The sequence below is a fragment of the Molossus molossus genome, unplaced genomic scaffold (assembly GCF_014108415.1).
Source record: "Molossus molossus isolate mMolMol1 unplaced genomic scaffold, mMolMol1.p scaffold_m16_p_7, whole genome shotgun sequence".
Classification (NCBI taxonomy): domain Eukaryota; kingdom Metazoa; phylum Chordata; class Mammalia; order Chiroptera; family Molossidae; genus Molossus; species Molossus molossus.
This window is the reverse complement of record NW_023425401.1, coordinates 7,865,056-7,889,176: the sequence shown is the minus strand read 5'-3', so window position 1 is coordinate 7,889,176 and position 24,121 is coordinate 7,865,056. Positions and strand designations below refer to the sequence as shown.

Here is a 24,121-nt window from a genome sequence, read left to right as displayed (position 1 = left end):
CTCTGTTTTGTGATGTAACACAGAGAGCCTCTCGCTTCCAAACTGTATACAGGAGATTTTCCCCACCTGAATGGCAAGTGATTGCAAGAAAGAGAATCAGGAAGAAAGAAGACAAGACTGTCAGGTACTGGCCCTTCAATATCACAGAGAGGACTTGGTGAAGTCATTACCAAGTGTTCACCCCCAAACAGGATGCATCAGCATCACCTCGGCTCCTTCCCCGCAGGCTAACACAAAGGAAAACTCACCATGCTCAAGCTACAGCACTACCAATACTTCCCTATGGGCTCTCACTCTCTACAGGGAGAAATGGACGGGAGTTAGTTTCGATGCATTATGGTTGGTGTGTTCTACAGTATTGCCTCTCTGAAGATGCTTTTAACCGGTGGAAAGCAGAAAGAAAACCTATACGCGTTGATTTTATACATTACTGCATTGACACAGCATTTTTTCACCACTAGGAATAATGCACTTTTCAGATTCATCTGCCTCGTATTATTAAACTTTCTGGGTAAAATGATATCCCATCCGTTGCAGGACTTAGGCTGGCTGAGCTCTTTGCACTGATTCTTTCTCGAACCCAAGAGTCTCCACCCACAGCTCCGGATGAATCCTGTCCGTGGTGCATTCCCTCCGCAGCGGGCTTCCTGGTGAGTCCAGTTCTCCTCATGAACAGAGCACGTGTCCCCTGGAGAGCCCCTGCCCCCAAACCCACACCCCAGCCAGCCAGCCCTGTCCGCTGTTCCCAAACCCACGTGCACCTTCTGGACGTGGACTCTCCCGCCCTGGCAGAGTCATACGAACGGCGTCATCACTGCGGAGGAATGGCGCAGTCCCTGGATGGCAGCGTAGGGCCCTTGCTGAAAGTAGTGGTGGTACCGGGGCATGTGGAAGGAGGGGAACGTCGGGCCACTGCCCTGCATGGAGCTGGCGATGGCCGAGGGCGTCAGAGGCATCCCGAGGCGGCTGTAGGGCGGCAGAGAGCCCTGGATGGGGTGGGGGATGGGCGTTGCTATGGACGCGGTGCTGGTGCCCAGAGCAGTCAGGGACTGTGGGTGCTGAAAGCCAGGGAAACTGGAGGAAGAGGACACCCAGGAGCTGAGGGACAAATTGTCGGACGTCGTAAAGGCTGACCCTGAAGGGGAACAACGCGTTAGACTAGAAACTCCATGTCAGTGTGCAGCCCGAGGGCTGTATCATTTATCTGTAAGGATCACAGTCTTTTAAGAAACAAACGTGTCATTGATCTGCAACTCAAACAGATAAACATGTCAGCTCAAAGGCAAAGTCACCTTCCAAGATAAGAAATCATTCACACCATACATGGAAGAGAGAATCTGCTAACTAGAAAAGGACAACTTGGTGGCCTGCACCCCCCAGAGAGGGCCTGAAACACCGATCCCCTTCCAAGGAGCCCCAAGGAGGAGCCCCAAGGAGCTGACGCCTGTCCTGGCCTCTGGGCGCCCCCAGAAGAGAGGCTGGTCATAGGGCCTCACAAGGGTACTTGGTTTCCAAAGCCATTGTGAGAACCCACAGAGTGTTTTCTTTCTTTCTTTTTATTTCGGTTTCCAGAATTCTTGATTAACTATTTGACACGTTACAAAGTAATTTTTTCTTACATTGTATTGTCCAGAAGTTTAAATGAGAGTTGACATTGAATTTTTCCCATCGTATAATTACTAGTAGTTTATTTGGGTTAAGTTATAAGCAGTGTCCTATGTTTTGACTAATTATGCTCTTTCTGTAAGATGGACATTAAAATGTGACAGAGGGCTCTCCGCCCATACAGGCGCCCCTGTGCTCAGGGTTGGGGACCCTCTGGTCTCCTTTCTCTGGACTCCCCGGTGCAGATGGCTTCTCCTGGGCCTTTGTGACAGAGGTGTCCCCCCCCCCCCCACTGGGGCCACTGCCTCCCCGTGATGCCCTTTACTGGGGATCTTCTTTTTTGAGCATTTTCAGTTGTCAATGTCCTAATAAGGTATTCCTGACCTAAGGAGAATAGATGTTCATATGATAAAACCGAGGGTCAGGAAGATTAAGGGACTGCCCCCAAGTCCTACAGCTCTTTGGTCAGTTATGGACAAGTAACTCCTGAGCCCTGACTCAGAGACTCAACGTCCCTTTGCTGAAAAACAAAACCAGAGGAAACGTTCAGGCAGCATAATCTCCTAAGACTCCCGGGCAAAATAATGAAGGACGTGAAAGTCAGCCTCCAGAGCTGTCCCTCCTGAAGAGGCTCCTGGAATGCTCTGGGGGTCATGTGTCCCCTGAGGTCCAGCCTCAGTGGCACCTGCCTTCACCCTTCAGGGGCTCGGCCGCAGCCGCCTTACCTCGGGGCTGCGGGGTCTGCACCTCGTCCCCCAGCACGTCCTCCTCTCCGTAGGTGCGGATGGGCGAGCGGGCGTAGGAATGCTTCTGGATCAGGCTCTCCACGCTCTCCCTGGTGAGACAGCAACGTCCTGAGTGTGCGGGACGCTGGGTGCGGGGGGGGGGGGGGGTCTCGCAGCTCAGGTACTGGTCAGCCCAGAGACCTCCACTCTGGGCAGATAACAGACGCTGGCGATGTCTGCCATCGTAGACTTCTCGGGAACAGGACCTCGGGCGTGCAAACCCAGGCACACACACTGGACAGGGCAGGACAATCCCGGATCCCCACGAAAGCAAGCGGCGAACAAGGTGCTACGGACCCTGCTCAGAGGGGTGCGGAGTTTGATTACATGAAAAGCTACCAGGAGGAGCTGCGAAGAAGCTTCTCGCTGATGTCATCAGCTAGCAAATACAAAACCAATACTCAGGTCACAGGAAACACACTGATTCGACATCTGATTAAATGCTGGCAAAACATTCAAAACGGCATTAGTCATAAGAGACTCTCTGTTTCAACTAACAAAACTAGTGAATCCATGGAGTACACGACAATGCGGATAGTTTGGGTAGTGGACACTGGGGTCCTTGTTGCTTTAAGGCTGAAAATGACAGAAAGGCTATGATTTTGTATACATATATAGCCACTAATGAATTGAGGCCCCCATATAAATGGGTCCATCGCCTCTGAAGATGGTGTTTCTCTTGCAACATAGTCTATAAACTAAAGAGTGCATTAACTTCAAAGAGAAAAAAAAGCCAGCATGAGTTTAGTTTAATTTCTTTGCCAAAAAGTGCAAATCGGTAATAGATTAGGTCACACAGTATCCATCTCCAGAATAGCTGTGGGCTGGAGATAATGTCGAATTGACGAAGGACAAAGAAAGCTACCAGGTGGGTCCAGTGGGCAGGCAAGTGAAGGAATGGATGGCAAGGGTGTGTGGTACTTTTCACCATGTATTCCCTGTACCATTTGAACTTTGGTCCTATGCATTGTTTATTGAAAATCAATTACAGATGATAAAGCATCATGAGAAATAATAATCTACCAATGAAAAGAGAAAAGAACTACTGGTCTAAAAAAAACCTGCCTCACAGGGCCATTCATTTATTCAAAAAAGATATGTTTATTGAGTACCTATTATGTACTAATTTGAGGAACTGTGGAGATAGCAGTAAATAAAATTTAATAATCCATGCTTAATGAGGGGGGGCAGAGGGACAATAAGAAAAACGTGGAGCATCATAGATGATGACGACAGTACTGTAGAAAATAAAATAAAGCATAATTATTTAGTGATAAGAACTGTAATTGTGAGGATTCAATGAGATGAGGCTTTTGAATTGCCCAGAACAGTGTCTGGCACTTAGGAGCTCCTCAGTAAATATGAATGACCTATAAAAGTATATCTAGCAGGTAAAAAACATTCTATTGTCTTAGATTATATTTTCTCCAATTTAATTCTGCCCATCTGAATAATCCTAATTTAGAATAATGCAATCCAAACAAGAGGACGTTTCTCAGTGAGGGAAAGCTAAAGTCAGCAGGGAACTTGACTAGAACATGATTTGCAGTTCTATTATAAAATCATATCTGTCATAAAAGATAAAATGTTAAGCTTTCTTGAGTCCGTATCATTTGTTTAAGACTGTAACCTATTTTTGGAAATCCCTTAAGCAGACTTGTTGAATCCTCTGAGTTAGACTTGTTGAAATGAAAATATTTTATCATTCACTAAAGGGTACCCGTAAATATATTAAATTGAATAATTCATATATTAATAAATATGTTAATGGAAAGGATCATTTGGCGTGACATGGACCCTAATTGATCAATTTGCCAACTGCCATGTGTTTCCATCTCTGTGCGCCCACAGTCTGGAAACGTTGGAGCCCCACACCCTTCACAGCTGGAGTCCCCCATGCGAGGACTTAATCCACAGTGTTGAAGAGTCACCATCTCTCTGGGTAACCTGGGTCATTAAGCAAACGGTCAAGTGAGCTGAGTGACCCTTAACAAGATAACAAGCCTTAATAACAGGACATACAAGCCGATGTCCTTTTCATCTGAGCCAAATGCCATGCTGCTAATATGTACTGCTGACACCTCATGTGGTTCTTTTCACATGAAGAAGGCACTTACTTCAGACACTCTAGAAAATATGTTCTCTGCACAGTCATGGAGGGACGACCATCAGCGCCCACTGTGGATGGTGTGTTGCCGAGATGTGTTCCTCTTCCCATCTTAGGCACATGAACTGCTCCATCCAAGCATTTAGTTTAAAAGCAGAGTTTAATCTGACACACACAACACACACACAACACACACACACAAACTCGCTTTCCAAACAACACAATGCATCACTTGTGAAATAGTTTGCTTTTCTAGAAGAAGTACATTATATTCATTTTGTTCTTGGTCGATCACTGGTATCATTACTTATTCCTGTCTCCAGGAGGGAGGAAAAAGGGGATTTTATCGAAATGATTTACTTGTGTCAGGCCTGGGAGTGAACCAAAGCAATGGCGGTTCTCGTACGGAGGATGGCGTAATCGAGTTATTGCCTTTTAAGTGATTGAAAACAGTGGAGCATATCAGGGCCATCTCTCCAAAGATGTTACAAAGAGTAGGCAGCCCTTGCTGTTTATGTCTAATCCCTGTTTCCAGCAAAATGAAAAGTGCAAAGAATTTGTTTAGCCTGGAAGCCAATTGGGGAGATTTTTAAAATACTGTACCCTGAAAAATAAGGGCTGACTCACCTAATGGGTTAAGTGATTTAGGTCACAAGCTGTAATAGTGCTTTGTAGTCCTCAGAGCTGTTCTACTCCAGAGCTAGAGACGGTAGTTTTAGTAGACTTACTTTGGATTTAACAGGTAAATGAAATGGGTACTATTATTGAAGGTCAGCCTTTCTAATATCTAAGACGAAATTACTTTTCTAGGCAAACAAAGTACATCAGCTCGGGCCAGTGTGGCTCAGTTGGTTGAGTGTCATCCCAGGCACTGAAAGGTGCCAATTCAATTCCCAGTCTGGGCACATGCCTGGATTGTGGGCTCGATCCCTGGTAGGCAGTGGATCAATGTTCTGCTCTCACATCCATGTTTCTCTTTCTCTCTCCCTTTTCCTTCCTCTCTCTCTAGAAATCAATACAAAAATATTTTGTTTAAAGAGTACATCAGCCCAGACAGTGTAGCTCAGTGGACTGAGCATCGTCCCATGGACTGAGAGGTCCCAGTTCGATTCCTGGTCAGGGGACATGCCCGGGTTGCAGGCTCGATCTCTAGTAGGGGGCGTGCAGGAGGCAGCTGATCGATGTTTCTCTCTCACATCAATGTTTTCTATCTTTCTCTTCTTTCCTCTCTCTAAAAAAATAATTACAACATATTAAAAATAAAATTTTTTTTAAAGTCTGACCAGTGTAGCTCAGTGGTTGAGCATCAACCCATGAACCAAGAGGTTGCCGGTTCCATTCCCCGTCAGGGCACATGCCCAGGTTGTGGGCCCGATCCCCACGGGGGTGGAGGGCATGCGGGAGGCAGCCAATCGATATTCTCTGCCATCGATGTTTCTATCTTTCTCTCCCTCTCACTTCCTCTCTCTCTAAAATCACTAAAGGAAAAAAAAAAAAAAGAATACATCATACTTTAGGTATTTTTTAAAGATTTCTTCTGACTACTTTGTAGCCATCAATTCCAAGAATAACACCGCCTGTGAGAGGCACAGGCCCAGGCAGAAGGTGGGCAGGACAGACAGCAGCTCCAGTGCCTGTGCTGATCCTGCCGGCGTGGTCAGAACCATTTGAAGTCATTTCAACTATTTGTCCAGACTCTAGATAAGCAAAACCCACAGACTCTATCAGTTTTGGAACCGACTGCCCTTCCTCTGTCTTTGAAACTGGAGTGCAAATCTCTCCTTGCTCCAAGAGCAGAAGCTTCCTCTTCCCTCCTTGCCCTTTGCACCAGCAAGTACCTGATGCGTTCCTCCCCGGCGCGCCTACGAGACTGATGGCAACGGCTGGTTTGCACACGTGTCCGTCCTGCTACGCTGCTGGCCTCTGGACTAGGCAGGGAACAACGCTTTCTCTACCCAGGCATTGCTTCTCACACTTGAGTGTGTGTTACACACTGGATGAGTGTGTGTTCCCCCAGGATTCAGTGTTGAAATCCTAATCCCTAATGGGATGGCATTAGGAGGGGAGCCTTTGGGGACAATTAGGTCTTGAGGGCAGAGCTCTCGTGAATGGGATGAAGGGTCTCATAAGAAGTGACAGGAGCTTGGTTTTGCTTCCTTCTTCTCAGCCATGTGAGGACACGGGGCCGTGGCTCACGGCTGTCTGTGAACCACGAGGCAGGTCCTTGACGGACACTGAACCTGCCCGCACCTTGATGTGGGATGTCCCAGAACTGCAAGAAACAAGTATCTGTGTGAGCCATTCAGGCAATGGCACGTTTGTTACAGCAGCCCAGACAGACTAAGACAGTGTGCATCAGAATTACTTGGAGGGCTTGTCAGGACAGACTGTCCGCCCCTCCCTAGAGTTTCCAATTCAGGAGGTGTGAGGTGTGGCCTGAGAACGTGACATCTAGTGTCTCCAGGTGATGCCGCTGCTGGAGACCACCCTGGGAGAGCCTGCCCCAGCTTGGCAGAAGGAGCATGCTTGCTGGAGCCCACCCACTTAGCTCAACTCCTAGCTCCGCCACTGGCCAGCTGTGTGCTTACGGGCAAATCTCTTCTCCATGCCTCACTTTTCTCATCTGTAAAATGGGGATCTTATTAAAGATCTAACTCTCCTGGTTATTATTAAGATTTAATGAATTAATATACATACAGAGCTTATATATTGGTACCTGGGATATAATAAGTGCTCCAAAAGTGTCTATAGATAACAAAATTAAATTATAATTTTATTATTGAGGATCCAGATCACATGTTCCTAACACTGGTCACATAATCATAATCATTTCAGCTGAAATTCAGACTCCCAGCCACTCTAACCTGCCAGGTTGCAGTCAAACCATCCTGTAATATATACATGTCAGAGAGGAAATTAAATAAAAAGTAAATGTTATTTCAATTTACATTTTAACTTTCTCTCCTAAATATAGGCCTGGAAAAAACCGTGTCCAGGGAGAAAATGTCAAATCCATTAAAATCAAATCTAACTTATAGGAAACAAAATATTGAAAGTTGTTCTTGCTCATCAATTTGCTCCTGTTTGCATCATGTCCTGCTGGGCCTTCGTAAATAACTCCTTGTCACAACATTTTTCTAAAGATTTATGCAGATAATTTTATAAATTACTGGAAGACAACATATCAATATTTATAGCTTCCACAAAGTACTTAATAAATGAAAACTTTAGATAATACAATTTGAAATGTATTATAAATCATTAATTTTAATTTAAAAACTGAAATATATTATGCAATCCATTTTGGAAAAACAAAATAAGTCTAAATTAATCTTTTAAAAAGCTTTTAGACCGTAGTTTATTTTCATTTATCTGACTTAGTCCTACTGGCTTTTCTTTTCAGCAGTAATATGCATTTCTGACTTTGTATCATCATTAGCAACGTACATAAGTAAACTACGCCGCTGAACCGAACAAAAGCTGTGATGTTCAGTTTCCTGCCTTGTGGCTGTGACGGCCAGAAGGAAGGTCTCATGCAAAGTACAGATTACTCAGCTTCCAAATAAACTCCAGTGAACGGTGGGGCAGGGAACACACAGCCTTCACGCACAGAAGGACAGACACAAGCACGGAAGGAAAGGAGGAAAATTTACAGTCGTCCGTCCCTTGGGACGAACTGTCTCCTCTTCCTGTCCCTCACTGGTTGGTTCAGCACGTGTATAAGGTCAGTGCTTCCTCTAAGAAGCTGTCGATAAATGAGCAACATTTCAGCCCTGGCTGGTTTGGCTCAGCGGTTAGAGCGTCCACCTGCGGTCCGGAGAGACCCGGGTTCGGTTCCCGCTAAGGGCACGTACCTCGGTTGCAGTTTGTCCCCGGCCCTGGTTGGTCGTGCGGGTGGCAGCCACTCGATATGTCCCTTTCACATCGATGTTTCCCTCTCTCTCTCTTCCTCTCTCTCCCTCCCACTCTGTCTGTACAAAAAATGGAAAAATGTCCTCAGATGAGGATTAAAAAAAAAAAAAAAAAAGCAACATTTCAGTGCAGAAACCCGGCTTGCTAGTTAAAGAAATTTTGTAGTGGGTACTTCTATAATTTGAAAAAAAAAAATCAGTTCTGTTCAAAATCACATCCCTTCCTCTGTGTGGTTGTTGTCAACAGCTTATTTTTAATTTATTTGACTCACCGATTTTATTTAAACGCAGACCTTAAGCCGGTGACCAAACAAAAGTGCTTTCATTTTATGCACATAGGCTCTTATACTAAGTCTACCTTCACTGGAAGTGATTTTTTTTAATCCTCACCCAAGGATATTTTTTCATTTATCTGATAGAGTGGGAGGGAGGGAGGTAGAGGGGGAGAGAGAGAGAGAGAGAGAACCAGTGATGTGAGAGAGACATCGATTGGTTGCCTCCTGCACAACCCGACCAGGGCTGGGACAAACACAACTAAGGTAGGTATGTGACCTTGGCCAGAATCGAACCTGCAACTCTTTGGTCCCCAGGCCGACACTCTAACCGCTGAGCCGAACTGGCCAGGGCGCATGTCACATATTTTATAATAATTTTATTTAAAATTTCTTTTAGAATTTTTTCAGCCTCTTAAAAAGGTAAAGCCCATTCTCAGCGTGTGCTGGTCCACACGGCGCTGCGCTAACCCACACTCGAAGCCACTGAGCTGCTGAGCGCTGGGCCCCGGCCCGCGGCCGAGCCTGCTGCCCCAGACACTCCGGCCAGCCCGGAGCTGGGTGACAACCAGACGCCGCTTCCTCTCTAGCACCCAGGTCCTTAGGAAAGGCCGAGAAGCTATCCGTGCACCACGAACCTCTTCAGCAAATCTGTCAGAATGCTTGCTGCCCCGTGGCTGGATAGAGATAAAACTTCTATCATTTCCCAGAATATTAGATTTGCGACGGTCTATCTTGAAGTTTCCTTCCTCATCTAAACTAATAGAGTGTCGCTGAGCTCTGAGCAAAAAGGCCTGATTCCCACTGGGCGTGCGTCCAAATCTCATGTGTTGGAAAGTGTTATTCAATGCCAGGGCGTTTTAAACGTATTTTGCAGCGGCGCTCGGTATGAATTCTGAACCAGGATGGTGAGCTCAGCCTATGTATCTAATTCTCGGCCCCACTGACAGGACTGAGGAAGCCAGGGGGACTCAGGGCACCAGGGACAGCGCCAAGGCCCGATTCGGACGCTTTGGCCACAAACAGGAAAGCAGCGAGGGCAGCGTCGCCAGCATGCCATTCGTCGGTGGACGAGGAGGACAGCTACCCGGGGAGGAGAGAGATGACAAGTCCTCCACCAGGGCTTCACCCAACCCACCTTGGAGCAGCACAGGCTGACGACAAAGGCAGCTCCCTTGGCAGGGAGCAGACTCACCCTGCAGCAGCACAGGAGGAGGGAATCCCACAGTGGCAGCTCAGCCGGCTCACGGTGTCTCGGGGACACTGGACCGTGTGGGGCCATGATCGTGACTGCCACCGAAGCAGGGCCCTGAAGCTGCTCTGCTGGGTATGGGGAGGGAGCAGCTGGTTTCTGGCTGCTGAGGCAGTCAGAGAAGGTGGCTTAATCAAACTCCCTTTCCAAGGCTGTCTCCATCTACCCATGGCAACTCCCCAAACCAAACAGAATAATGACACTGCCACGTTGGCAAAATTACAGGTTTAGTTAGTGCCTCTTCTTTGGTCTGTACCTGGGAGAGATTTAACAAAGACCCACATGCTTCTCACGCTATTCAAACAGACATCCCATTCTATAGAGCAGCTAGAGGCAAATAGTGGGACATTAGAAAACATTCAGGAATTTAAAAGAAGAAAATGAGTTTTATAAAGCAGAACACATGATTTCTTTTGAAACAGACTTATTGCAAGAAACAGGGAGACATATTATAAGTCTCTGATTTATACTTCCGAGTATTCAGTGATTTAAGAAGAACCTGTGTTGTTAAGGGAGGAACCAGTAGTCCTGAAAGGGAAACAATCTTGAAATGTAAAAGTATAGCTGGAAATGACGAAACAATAATTACCACCTTTTAAAAGAACTCAGTAAAGTCAGTAAAGAGAATACTGGACACTGCAGAAAATTAAATCAACACATTAGAAGACTGATAAAAATTCTCCCAGTATTGGTAAAGAGTTAAAGAGATGAAAATTATCAAACAACAAATAAGAGAAATAGGGACTCGATTTGGGAGATGTAACATATGTGTTAACGGGAGTTTTATAAGGTCTGAATAAAGAGGACCGGTTAGAAGTTAAGGAGGAGGAGAAACAAATGAAGAAAAATTTCCTGAGCCCAATAATGACCTGAGTTTTCAAATCAAAGGGCTTGATTATATTGTAAATATGAATGAAAAAAATTACAACTAAATAAATACTGGTAAAAATTCTGAACTTCAGTGAAAACCTACTAAAGGCATTTTATCCAGACAGAGAGAAATAAGGTAATTTCCAACAGCAGAAAGACAGTGAGTGAGGCATCAGCTTCCTTCCACAGTATTTAAACGCTGGGTGACCGAGGAAGGTAGAAAGAACTCTGGGGAACCAGATAGTGGCATTAGTCGGGTTCAGAGACAATGGCAACAGATCTGCTCAGATCTGCAAGAACCCCTAGAGAAGGGGACCCACCAGCCTTCCTCAACCAGTTTCTCCACATCTATCAACAACTGAGCACAGTCAGAACACAACGCCAATAGGTGGCGTGCAGAAGGAATGAGCAGAGCAATGAAGTGAGTACGGCGAGAATTCACGTTAAATGACTGTGGTCGATGTCCTGCCATCCTTACGTCCGCATTAAGAACATTTTTGAAAAGGTACATAAATAAAAATCTAGATTTGAATCCCCAGATGATTTAAACCTAAACTACAGGTTGAGGAAGGGGTAGTGCAAGGAAGGATCATTCCCTAAATATCTCCTAGTTGACACGTAGAGAAAATGTATAGTTTTATTCCTGACAATAATAGAAATATCAGTTTCATGATTATGTCCTTTAGGATTTAAAAACAGAATGATTAAAAACAAATGTACAAACTAAACTGGGTGAGAGACTCCCCTGTCACAAAACATGTGATTATGAGTAAAGTATGAATCTCTCCAAGTCTCAGCCTTCACATCTGCTAAATAGGGATGATAATCGTTCTTCAAAAAGATTATTTTGAAGAAGAATTAAAATAAAGTGTGTGAAGCAAAGAGCCTCCTGCGTGACACGTGGTAACTGTGGAATGTGAGCCATAATAAAGAGCAGGGGGAGGGGCTTGATAAATGTAAGAAAAGACAAGAAGAGAAACAAAAGGCAAAACCAGTAGCTCAGTGGTTCTCAACCTTCCTGATGTCGCGACCCTTTAATACAGGTCCTCATGTTGTGGTGACCCCCAATCATAAAATCATTTTTGTTGCTACTTCTAGTTACTATAACTGTAATTTTGCTACTGTTCGGAATCGCCATCGGAAATATGTGTTTTCCGATGGTCTCGGGCGACCCCTGTGAAAGGGTCGTTCAACCCCCAAAGGGGTCGCGACCCACAGGTTGAGAACTGCTACACTAGCTGAAGTAAATAGAAAGCAGAAACAAACAACAACAATATCAAACATATCAGTTATAACACTTGGAGATGAATTAAAATTTTCAATTAGAACACAAAGACTTTCAATTTTTTAAAAATATTAAAATAGTATAATAAGTCTGTAAGTTACTTTTAAAAAGACACATCAGTAAAGGGAACAGACACTGGGTGTCAAACCAGGACAGCCAGCATCCACCGGGAGGGTGCAAAATGAGGTACAACAGATAAACGCAGAGGACACTGGGAAATAACCAGACATTCCCGGAGCTAGAGAGAGAAGTGGACTTCGGACTAAAAAGGTTCACAACAAGCCAATCAGAGAACAACAAATAACACATGATCTCACTTATTTGTGGAACATAATGAACAAAACAAGCTGATGAACAAAATAGACCCAGAGACACAGAAGTAGGGTGCAGACTGACAAACCTCAGAAGAGGGGGTTGGGAGGAAGGAGGGAAGAAATCAACCACAGAACTTATATGCATGTATGCATAACCATGGACATAGACAGCAATGCTGGGGACAGGACGGTGGGGTGGGGGATCTGGAGGACGTGTCAATGGGGGGAAAAGGAGAAACATCAGTAATAAAAATAAATTAATAAAAAAATAAATAAATGAAAATGCAGTGACTGAGGAAAACTCACACCTAACATATCATTGTCAAAAGTAGTTCTTTTCACTTATAAAGCCAGAGAAGACTGTATACCTTTTGAAAAAATATAAACATATATAATACTTAGTATTTATATCTATCTGTAAGAAAAATATAAAATAGCCTGGCCAGTGTGGCTCAGTAGATTGAGCATCAGCCCATGGACTGAGAGGTCCTGGTTTGATTCCCAGTCAGGGCACATCCCCGGGTTGTGAGCTCGATCCCCAGGAGGGGGTGTGCAGGAGGCAGCAGACGGATGCTTCTCTCTCACACATTGATTTTCTATCTCTCTCCCTTCCTCTCCCTCTAAAAAATCAATAAAAATATATTTTTAAAAAAGACACATCATTATTTACTTAACAAATATTTGCTAAGTAAATATTTAAAAGCATTTTCTATGTATCCGGCACTATTCTAGGTTCTGGGGAGACAGTAACAAACAAAAAATAAAACCTTGGATAATTCAGATATTGGAGACAGCATATTCCAGGCAAAGGGCAAGTAAGTATAACGTCCCTAAAGCTGATATGAGAAACGAACACGAGAAAGGTAGATGCGTCCAGGGAGATAACTGGGAGGGTTGGGGTCAGCTTCTGTAGGACCTTTCGGGCCCTGTCTGCACTTCGGATTTTATTGTGAATTAACAGGTGACTTATTGGACAGTTCTGAGCAAGAGTGATGTGGTCCAGCTTCCCTTCTTTGACAAGATCATCCTGACCGGGGTTCTGAAAATGGACTTAAGGGCAGAAAGCGTGGAGGCAGAAAGATCAATTAGAAAATTAATGTAATAATCTAGGATGAGATGACAGTGTCCTAGATAAGGGCGGGGGTCGCAGTGGAGATGGTAAGGAGCAGATGGACTCTTCTGGATACAGTGTGAAGGATGGGCTGGCTGTGTGCAAGGGTAGTGAGAGGAAAAGAGGAGCCCAGGATGACTCCCCGTCTTTCGGCTCAGACAATGGGAAGGACAGAGCTGTCGGCAGCTGAGACGGGGGGCCACAGGGAGGAGGGTATGGAAGAACAGAGGTGGCATCTGTTTTAGATGTGTGAGATCTGAGGTCCCTGTATGGGGAGAGGGAAAAGTGAAAGAAACAGCCAGTCAGATCTTTGACTCTAGAGAAGCCAGAACCAGAGATGCAAATTTAATAGTCAGCACATAATGGTATTTAAAGGCATGAAACTGGGTCAAATCCTCAGGAGATGCAGACTGAGAAGAGAACTGGTCCGAGGACTGAGGCCTGGCACACATCACTGCTAATAGATGGAGGCCAATAGGAAGAGCCAACAAGGGGGAGGTAAAAAGATGGCCAATGAGGTAGAATATAAAGCAGAAGAGTGGGGGCGGAGGGTCTTGGAAGCCAAGAGAAAAGAGGGATACACTGGACAACTGTGTCAAACCTAGCTGATAGGTCAAGTAAGAGAAGGACTACGAACTGACCACTGGACTCAGCAATGGGGAGGCGTGGGGCCCTGGACAAGAGTGGACTGGTGGAGTAGTGAAAGTCTGAAAGGCAGAGTAGAAGAGATAAAAGGAAGAGATGGATTGGATAAGAGAACATGCACAACTCTTTTTAAGGAACTTTGCTGTAAGAAGGGAGTAAAACCTGGGAGAGTCAGTAACTTAAGAGACCAATGGGATCAAGAGAAGGTTGATTTTTCCTTAATGAAAGAAATGTCAGGATATTTGATGATGCAAGAGAGGGGAGTATATTGCTGTAGTGACAAAGATTTTTTTTTTTTAATTAAAAAGCAAATTAAAAAAGCAAACATTTTTAAAGTATAGAATATAAGATTAGACAAAGTAGAATTAAGACAAAAAGCATTAAGTGGAATAGAAGTTAAATATGTATTTGGTAAACTATGAAACAAACTACAAAAGTATTTCCCAAAAGAATACTGCACCCAGATGAGTTTATGAGCAAGATTGTAAAATCTTCAGGTAAAAGATCACATCTTTGCTATTTAAATTGATTTAAACAATAAAAAGGAAAATATCCCAGTTCATCTGAACAAGTTAAGAGAAACCAGAGACCAAAAACTAACAGAGAAGGCAAGAAGAAACAAAGTTAGATCTGTTATGGCGACTGATACAAAAAGTCTTAAATAAAATGAGTAAATTAAAGCTAGCAATGTATTACAAAGGAAAACAGATACAATCCAGACAGGATTTATTCCAGGAATATAAGGATGGCTCAACATAGACAATATGACTACAATGAAGTATATTGTTATTTAAAAGTATAAAAGTAATTAAAATTGTCTCATTAGATATTTTAAAAGCATTTAATATAAATCCAAGTATAATTCAGGATAACAAAAAAACATTCTTGATCTAGGCATAGAAGGGTACTACCTCACTATGATAAAGATATCCACCTGAGACCAACAGCCAATGAAAATCAAATATTATGATAAAACACTAGAGGCATTATTAAATAAGTCAAAAACAAGAGAAAATTCTATCATCATTGCTTTTCAATAGTGTCCTGTAAATTTTAGTTCGTGAAATAAAACAAGAAAAAGACATTTTTATACCTATTAGAAAAATATAAAATTATCATTTTTGTAAATGATACAGCAATCTAACTGGAAAAGTCAACAGACTAAAAGGAAAAATGATCAAAACTAATTTCTTTTTTAAGTTCAGTAAAATGGCAGGATGCCAAAGACAATGTAGGAATCAGCAGCTTTTTACAGACTAAACTGGTTAGATTTCTAATTAAAAATTCTATTTTCGAAAGCAAGTCCTCCCCTCCCCCAAAACAACCCTTTTAGTACAGTGCTATCCAATAGAAAGTACTGTAAGCCGCATGTAATTTTAGTCTGTCACATTTTTTAAATGGTAAAATTAATTTTAATATATTTTATTTAACCTAATATATATCCAAAATATTATTGCATCATCTAGTGAATATTTTAAAACTATTACCGAGATATTTTCATGCTAAACCTTCAAAATCAGTGACGTTTATGTGTGTGCGTGCGCACATGAGTGTATGTGTGTGTGTGTGCATGCACATGAGTGTGTGTGCACACGAGTATGTGTGTGTGTGTGTGTGTACTTACAGCACATGTCACCATGGAATGGCCACATTTCAAGTCTTCACGAGCCACTGATGGTCAGGGGCTACTGAATCGGACAACGGAGCTCTAAAAGACCTAGCTATGTGCCTGAGAAAACACGTGCAGGACTTACACACTTGAATATACCAAAACTTCTAGGGAACACAGGAAGACATTTCAGTAAAAGGACAAATATATGACCTATTTCTAGAAGGAAGTTTCAATACTGTGATGATATCAATTTCCTCCCACAGATTATTGTATAAATTCAAAATAAGGCCAATCAAAATTCTAGTAATATTTTTCGAGCAGAAATGGCAAAATGATTTCAAAGACTGGAAGCCTAAATGTCAAGAAAGTTTGAAAATGACAAGTTAAAAGGTTCTGAGTTTGCTATAGCAGATATCTAAGTGTCATCAAATATGTACATACTTTATCAATTTATAAAAATTACAACAATACAATTCTGGCAGGCCAATAAAGAGACTGAAGAAATTACTATAGGCAAGAATTTAGTATATGATAAAGAAGGAATTATAAATTAGTGGGAAAGGAATATGTAGTAAATATATGGTATTGGGACCACTTATTAACATATACAGTGACATGTATTTTTATATCTTACATTAAAAAGTACTGCATGATGTAAATAGTTAAGTGAAAAAACTAGAAAGCAGTAAAGTGATAAAAAATCTGTAGTTGAATATTTATATAATTTTGGAGTAGGGAACGTCTTTTTAAGATAGAAATCATAGAAAAAGAGAACAACAGATTTGGTGGTAAAATATTCTGTTTGTCAAAAACAAATAGCAAGCTAATTTTAAACAGATAAAATGATTCCAACATAGATGAACAAAAATATTAATACATAACTAGCTTTTATAGATCAAAGAAGATGAATCATCCAAAAGAAAAACATGAGCTAAGGACATAATAAGCCAATTTACTAAAGAAAATACAAATTTCCACCTATCGAAGTGGCAGAGATAAAGTGGCGACGATCATGTTTGAGGTGCAAGGGCACAGGCACGAGGCCGTGACATGGACGATCCTTCTTTGGGGAACTTGGCAACATGTATGAAAAGCCTTACAAACGTGTACATCTTCTCCACTGACATGCGGTCCCTGCACCAGGCAAATTCAGAGACAAAGCAGGGGAGACATTACTGAGGGCTGGAGGAACGAGAAATGTCGGCGTCACGGGTGTAGATTTTCTATTTGCGATGATGGAAACATTCTAAAAACAGATAATGGTGATGGGCACACAACAGTGTGAATGTATTGAGGGCCACTAATTTGTACACTTAAGAGTGGTTAACATGGTAAACTTAAGAATGGTTAAAATGATAAGCTTTACGTTTTCATATTTTACCATGGTTTTTAAGAATTCCATTGTATAACTATAAACATTTATTAAACCATTCTCCTATTAGTGAACATCTAGGTTTTACCCAAAATTTAAACCATTAGAAATAGCATTACAATACAATTTACAGATGATGTATTATAAAAAATTAACATTATGATTTTTTAAATGTATGTCCTTTGACCCAGCATTTTTATTTGTGAGTATTTATCCTGTGGTAATAATGAAGAATATGTATAAAGATGAACATTTCCCTCCTGGCACTGTTTTAATGTAAAGTGGGGAAACACATAACACAGGACTGGTCAAATAAATTACTGTACACAATGGAAGATTAGCAGCTATTAAAAAGTGTACTACAGCCCTTGCTGGTGTGGCTAGACCACCTGCCCGTAGACCGAAGGGTCTCGGGTTCAATTCTCTGTCAAGGGCTCATACACGTGGGTGGCAGATTCCATCCTCCGCCCCAGTTGGGGTTGTGTAGGAGGCAACCAATTGATGTTTCTCTCTCTCTCTCCCTCTCCCTCGCCCTCTCCGTGTTCCTCTCCCTCTCCCTCTCCCCCTTCCTCCCTCCCTTGCATTCTATCTAAAAATCAAGGGGGAAATATCCTCTGTTGACACTGATTTAAGGGTATGTGTGGCAAACTTTAAAGGAAGTAAATGTTCACCTGTGCCGCAGAGGAACGTATCTGGGAGAACGTGTAAGTTTTTGCCAGTGGTCATCTGAGTGAAAGGGACTTGGTTACTGTTTTATGCTCTTTTTCTTACTTGTCAGTATTTCTGTGCAATAAGCATGAACTCTATTTTTTTTAAAGGCCAACAAAAGAGACTTAATCTTTAAGAAAACATTTAAAAACCCTGCTTGTTTTTTTTCTTTTCTGTGAAGAAGCACCATGCCTTTCTTACTGTACAAACTATCCTTTATCACTCCCCCCCCAAAAAAGAAAAAAAATGCCAACAGACTGACTGTCAATAGGTTATTTATTTTATGATATCATCAGATACTTCCTTAAACTAAAATAACTTAAAATTAGATCATATTAAAAAATATCTTTGGTAAAATGACTATGAGGTATCACCTCACACCTGTCAGAATGGCCGCCATCAAGTCATCAAACAAGTGTTGGCGAGGGTGTGGAGAAAGGGGACTCTAGTACACTGCTGGTGGGAATGCAGACTGGAGCAGCCACTATGGAAAACAATATGATGTTTCCTCAAAAAATTAAAAATTGAACTGCCATTTGACCCAGTGATCCCACTTCTAGGAATATACCCTAAGAAGCCTGGAACACCAATCAGGAAGAATATATGCACCCCCATGTTCATAGCAGCACTATTTACAATAGCTAAGATCTGGAAACAGCCCAAGTGTCCATCAATAGATGAGTGGATAAAAAATCTGTGGTCCATATACACAGTGGAGTACTATGCAGCTATAAGAAAAAGAGATCTCTTACCCTTTGATACGACCTGGAGGGACCTGGAGAGTATTATGCTAAGCGAAACAAGCCAGACAGTGACATGGAAGTAGGGAAGAGACTGACAAACCTCAGGGGGAAGGTAGGGGTTGGGGGGCCAGGAAGAGAGAAACCAAATATGCCTATATGTATAACCAATGGACAAAGACAACAGTGTGGTGAAGGTGGGGGAGGGAGGATGAGTGGGGAGAAGGGAATCAGTGTGGGGGAGAAACATCTGTAATCCTTTCATAAATAATGATAAATTAAATCTAAAAAAATAAAAATATAAAATTGAACATGACATTAAAGAAATTCTTATTTGGCTTTAGAGGATAAGGTAAAAGTGTACTGAAATATTAATGTGTTTTATGCCACATGTGACATCTATTTTGGCATCCTTTATCTTTCGGTTTAAAAAAGAAATAGGCATTCATTATAGAAAATGTAAACTATTCAAAAAATATGAAGAAAAATAAATTTAAATTAAAAGTGAAATAGAAAAGAAATCTCTTTGGGCTCCTGGTTTGCTTCCTAGCAGTCCACTGCAGGTCTATGTGCAAAGCACTGAATGAGAATACTTTCTACTTTGGCGAACAAGGCAGACCTCCTTTTACAAACGAGGGAGGTCTGTCTCCGAAAAATAAGGCTCCGGGTGAAGTACGTGAGACATTTGTATCTGAATGAAACCCCATCTGATAAGAGCGAGAAAACGATATGCCTTTCAGAGCATCCCGAAGGCTTGGGCACTTGTGGAGGGATTAAAACTCAGAAGGATGAGTCTGGAGGACAAAGCAAACCACCTTAAAGGCATTTCTGTTTGGGTGTCCCACAGCAGTTGTAAATCTGGAACAGGAAACTGGAAATCACAGAGGTCACATATTTATAACATCACGTCCAATTAGGTTAGAAAAGTGCCAATTCTGTCATCATGTCATAAAAAAGTGTGTTTTTCTCTCAGATCCCTTCCAAACAAAAGTTCCCTGTATTGTTGCGGACAGGGCTGTTTTCAATCAGTTACAAGGAGCAATTCAATTACGAGATGGTTTAGTTCAGTAACTGACTCCAGACTAATTTAATTCCTTTAGGTCTCTAAAGATCAATTGATCTGATTTGTCCCATCCCCAAAGGCTGTTTAGGGAAAATTCAGACTTAAATACCTGGAAATGAAATCCAAAACCTTGGCCAGTTTCACACTACTTGGGTCGTCTTGCACATTCCTGGCTCAGTCACACAAGACGCTCTCTTGGCCCCGGGCCGTTGAGACCAGATCGTGTGTGAGTGTCCCTGAAGTGGGAGTGTGTCCTACGCATCAAGTCTGTCTGTCTGTCTGGGCACTCCTATCTCACGAACACGTGCAGCCAAGGGCCTCTTCTTTCTCCAGGAGTAGCTTATGAAGATATTAGAAGTCAAAAACCATGCTCATCTAATAAGATGAGGAACCCACATTTATAAGCTGCTTTCATAAATGTCATCTTCCCTGGCTCTCAAAATAAACCTGCGAAGCGGACAGGGTTATTTTCTCTATTTTCTAGACGAGGACAACAGACGCAGAGGTTACGTGACTTCTCCAGGAGGCCTCAGCCAGTCAAAGGCAGAGGGGGACTCTAACCCAAAACTTTGTCTCCCAGTGCACCACGTCCGCCCTTGATCTGAGACAGAAGATGCCACGTACACTATGAAAACACATCACCACCACCCCCGCCCAGCCACTCATTCTGTTTTTGTTTTTTTTTAAATCCTCACCTGAGGACATTATTTCACTTTTTTTGTTATTCAGATAGAGTGGGAGGGAGAGAGAGAAACATCGACGTGAAAGGGACACATCGAGTGGCTGCCACCCGCACAACCCAACCAGGGCCGGGGACAAACTGCAACTGAGGTACGTGCCCTTAGCGGGATCCGAACCCAGGACTCTCCGGACCGCAGGCAGACACTCTAACCGCTGAGCAAAACAGCCAGGGCGGAGCCACTCATTCTTGCTTGACACCTGACTACCAGTGAGGATGGTTCACTGATTACAGTGCCACCTGCACAATCCCAGTCTGCACGGTCCCCCCGGCACCCCAGAAATAGATGCAGAAGGTCCCGCCTCCCAGAGCAGCCTGGTCACGGACTCGGTCGTTGCCACGTCTGCAGAGCCGGGTCCCAAGGCCTGTCTGCCCGCCCACATCCCAACGAAAGGAGGGCCGCCAATGCCCGTCCTGTTTCCACTGTGGATCTTCAACCACGGCCCCAGGCCTTTCTCTGCCCTCACACCCACCGTCCGCAAGCTCTCCCACTGACGGATCTTTCTCCTACGCAGATCCCGCAGCTGCTGCCCAACTTGCAGTCTCTTGTCTTCTCCGCCTCCCCTCCAACCTCCAAACCTGGGCTCCCAAACGGAGAGCCCTCCCTGTTCTCGGCGCCTGGGAAGGCCAGGAGAGACCGGACAGGTGTTGCTAAACACGCAATCGCCCCTTAGTCTGGTCGCCCTGACAGCTGGGGAGGAAGTGCAGCGGGTGGGAGACCACATGGCGGGTACCCAAGAGGGTGGCAGAGAAAACCACACCAAGATTCGGAGATGAGATAAAACAGAGGGCTGGTGCCAGGGTGCCCCGCCTGTCACTAAAGACTTCGGGCCCCTAAATGCAGGAGATGAATAGTGTCTGAGGATCTAATGTAGAGCATGGTAATTAGTTAGTCATACTATTACACAACTGAAATTTTTTAATAGAGTGGAACTTAAAAGTTTTAACCTAATAATAATAAGTACAGAAAGTTACAAAGTATGTGTAAGAAATATAGAAAATCAGGTTAAAATGTTTTTCTCTCTGAAAAACACATGTTTTGACATCTCTGTTGGGCAAACCATGGAGCTCAATATCGTCATCACTAATCACACAGATGGTCTCACACTGTGGGAACCATTTGAATTAGGTTAAAAGTGGGGTGAGCTTGAGGCACATGATTGTCACTTGTCTTCTTCAAGGTCCTGAGATCTGACATCTCTCCTATGAAATAGAAGCAGTCTAAGCTCTGGGTAAAATATGTGCCTTGAATTAAATGACCTCTTTTTTTCAAAATTCCAAACGACCCTTGTATTCTTCTTGTTGCAAATACACCCAGTTCAGAGACAAAGGTTATCAAGGGTGCCATATCCCTGCAGATTGCCACTCGAGACGTGGAGCTGAACATCACCAAGAGCACTGAGCCTTTGCAGCAAAGCCTATTTCTACAGAGCAATGACTGTCCCAACCAAAGAAACACTTCGCTCTGAAGCTGGGCACAGAACAGACGCGGCCGCAGCAGCTGTCTAAGTCGGAGCACTTGCATGTGTACACACTCGTGACTGGGAGGAAGGGGCAGAGACTGGAGATTGTATACAATGAGGTTAGGGTTCTTTGGCGTTGAAAGGAGTGTGTTCTTACAAACTCGCTCTTCTCTTTATCTTATCTGGACAAAGAAAGTAAACAGAAAATTCTCATTACCTCTCGATGTCAGTGAGCCTGGAGGAGTCCCGAAATCCTTTGGCAAAAGGGTTGCTGTCTATTTTCAGCTTGGTTATCTGGAAGGGAAGAATGGGTAACACAACAATATCATTTCCGAGGTCTGGGAAATAAAACCAGCAACAAAGCTTTCGCTCAGCCTTGGATGGTTTGGCTCAGCGGTTAGAGTGTTGGCCCACGAACCAGAGTCCCAGGTTCGGTTCCCGTTGGGGGCACGTACCTCGGTTGCAGTTTGTCCCTGGCCCCCGGGGTCGTGTGGGTGGTAGCCACTCGGTGTGTCTCTCTCACATTGATGTTTCTCTCTCTCTCTTCCTCCCTCTCTCCCTCCCGCTCTATCTGAAGATAAATGCGAAAATATCCTCGGGTGAGGATAAAAAAAAAAAGAGTTTGTTCATTTTTCATCAAGGCACCTCAAGAAGGTCTAGTGTCTTTCAGTACCCTGAGAAAGTTGAAATTGCTGGAGAGTTCATGGGAGGGAGGGATGAGTTGGGATGAGAAGATGTTTGAGAACAGGCCAGAGGGCAGTGGATGGTCAGTTAGGGACGGGGCCTGTCCCGAACAGTGCGGCTGCAGTGGGAAGGATTTCCGAGTCCTGGCAGACCACGGCCCCTGGGGAGTGGGGAGCTGTCTAGAGGGCCAGCATCGGTGGGGAATAAAAACAAGAACATTGCCTCATGCTCATTTGGCAACATCAGTTGTTAATACCATGGGCACATATATATACCTTAATGGATAAAAAGATTAAATGGCCAATAATAGCTTCTATATTGAGATACATGATGTAAATACATGCTACACGGATGGGGAGCCTTTTTCTGCCAAGGGCCATTCAGATATTTATAACATCATTCACAGGCCACACAAAATTATCAACTTAAAAATGAGCCTGCTGTATTTGGTCAGGCTAATTCGGTGGAGCATGTGATGGTAGCCGGTATTGATTTCTCAGGCCTTATACGGCCCTCGGGCTGGACGTTCCTCACCAGGACCCCCTCCCATCTTACTGGATTAGACTCACATGAGAACGTCTTTTGCTGCCCACCCCTGCAATGTTATGCACAGACTCTATGTTTACACGGGGAAAAATTATTTGCTAATAAGAGCTGAGTTGCTAATAAGCAAATAAGAAAGGTGTGAAGTATTCAGTGTCTATGCTGGGCTAGGCCTAATTCCCGCAGTATTAATATGAATGTGAAAAGGGCTATTCAATCGTACGCACTGCATCTCCAAAACGTAAGACATCAGGTTAGGAAGCAAAAGTGAGTAAGTAAAGAAAGGAAACACTGATTGAAAGACGCTGGGCTGGTGGAAGCAACTTTGCCCCTGATCAGAGTGTATCTACGGTTCACCGTAAGCCATTAACACCTGAAGAAATGGTTTTATTATTACAAAAGAAAGGCATTTTTTTTTTCCTTTTCAATTTTTTTAAATGTGGCAATCTTATTTTATTTATTTTTATTTTTTTAATTAATTTATTTATTTTTATTACAGATGTTTCTCCTTCTCCCCACAGACACCCTCCTTCCTATCCCGCCCCCCAACTCCGACCCCACAAGGATTACTGTCTATGTCCATTGGTTACATGTACATGCACATGAGTTCTTTGGTTTATCTCATTCCTCCCCCAACTTGCCCTCCTCTGAGGTTTGTCAGTCTGAACCAGACTCCTTTCTATGTCTCAGGGTCTATTTTGTTTTCTTAATGTGAGCTACCAGTGTACAAGCTGCTAAGAAGGTACTTCCCTCGCTTAGCGCAGAAATCCGCCCACTCCCCGGACCAGAGGGCCCGCATTCTGTCGTTACCGCTGGAAGTTACCAGCTGAGTCTTTGGTAGTCATTTTAAGGGCACCTGCCAATGCCAGAGAAAAGCTCATGTTTAGCCCACGCACATTCACTCTAGAGCAGAAAAACGTTTTTTTTTTGCTAATTTCCTTTCAGCTTAGCTCATGGAAATTGGAAAACAGGGAAGGAAATAAGCTAGACAAGTAAGCAATCATTCCTGGCGGACAGCAGCAGCCCTTGGAGGACGCGTG

At 43.4% G+C, this 24,121-nt stretch overlaps 1 protein-coding gene across 1 annotated transcript in view; it reads right to left on the bottom strand.

Moving 5' to 3' along the window:
- Positions 1 to 783: 783 nt before the first annotated feature.
- TBX20 (T-box transcription factor 20) overlaps positions 784 to 24,121 on the bottom strand; it is a 42,601-nt gene continuing 19,263 nt past the window's right edge. Inside the window, exons 6-8 of the mRNA XM_036247268.1 lie at positions 22,072 to 22,148; positions 2,331 to 2,440; positions 784 to 1,135 (exon numbers count right to left, since the gene is read on the bottom strand). Of these exons, the coding sequence (XP_036103161.1) occupies positions 795 to 1,135; positions 2,331 to 2,440; positions 22,072 to 22,148 (528 nt within the window). The 3' untranslated portion in view covers positions 784 to 794. The remainder of the gene's footprint in view (positions 1,136 to 2,330; positions 2,441 to 22,071; positions 22,149 to 24,121) is intronic.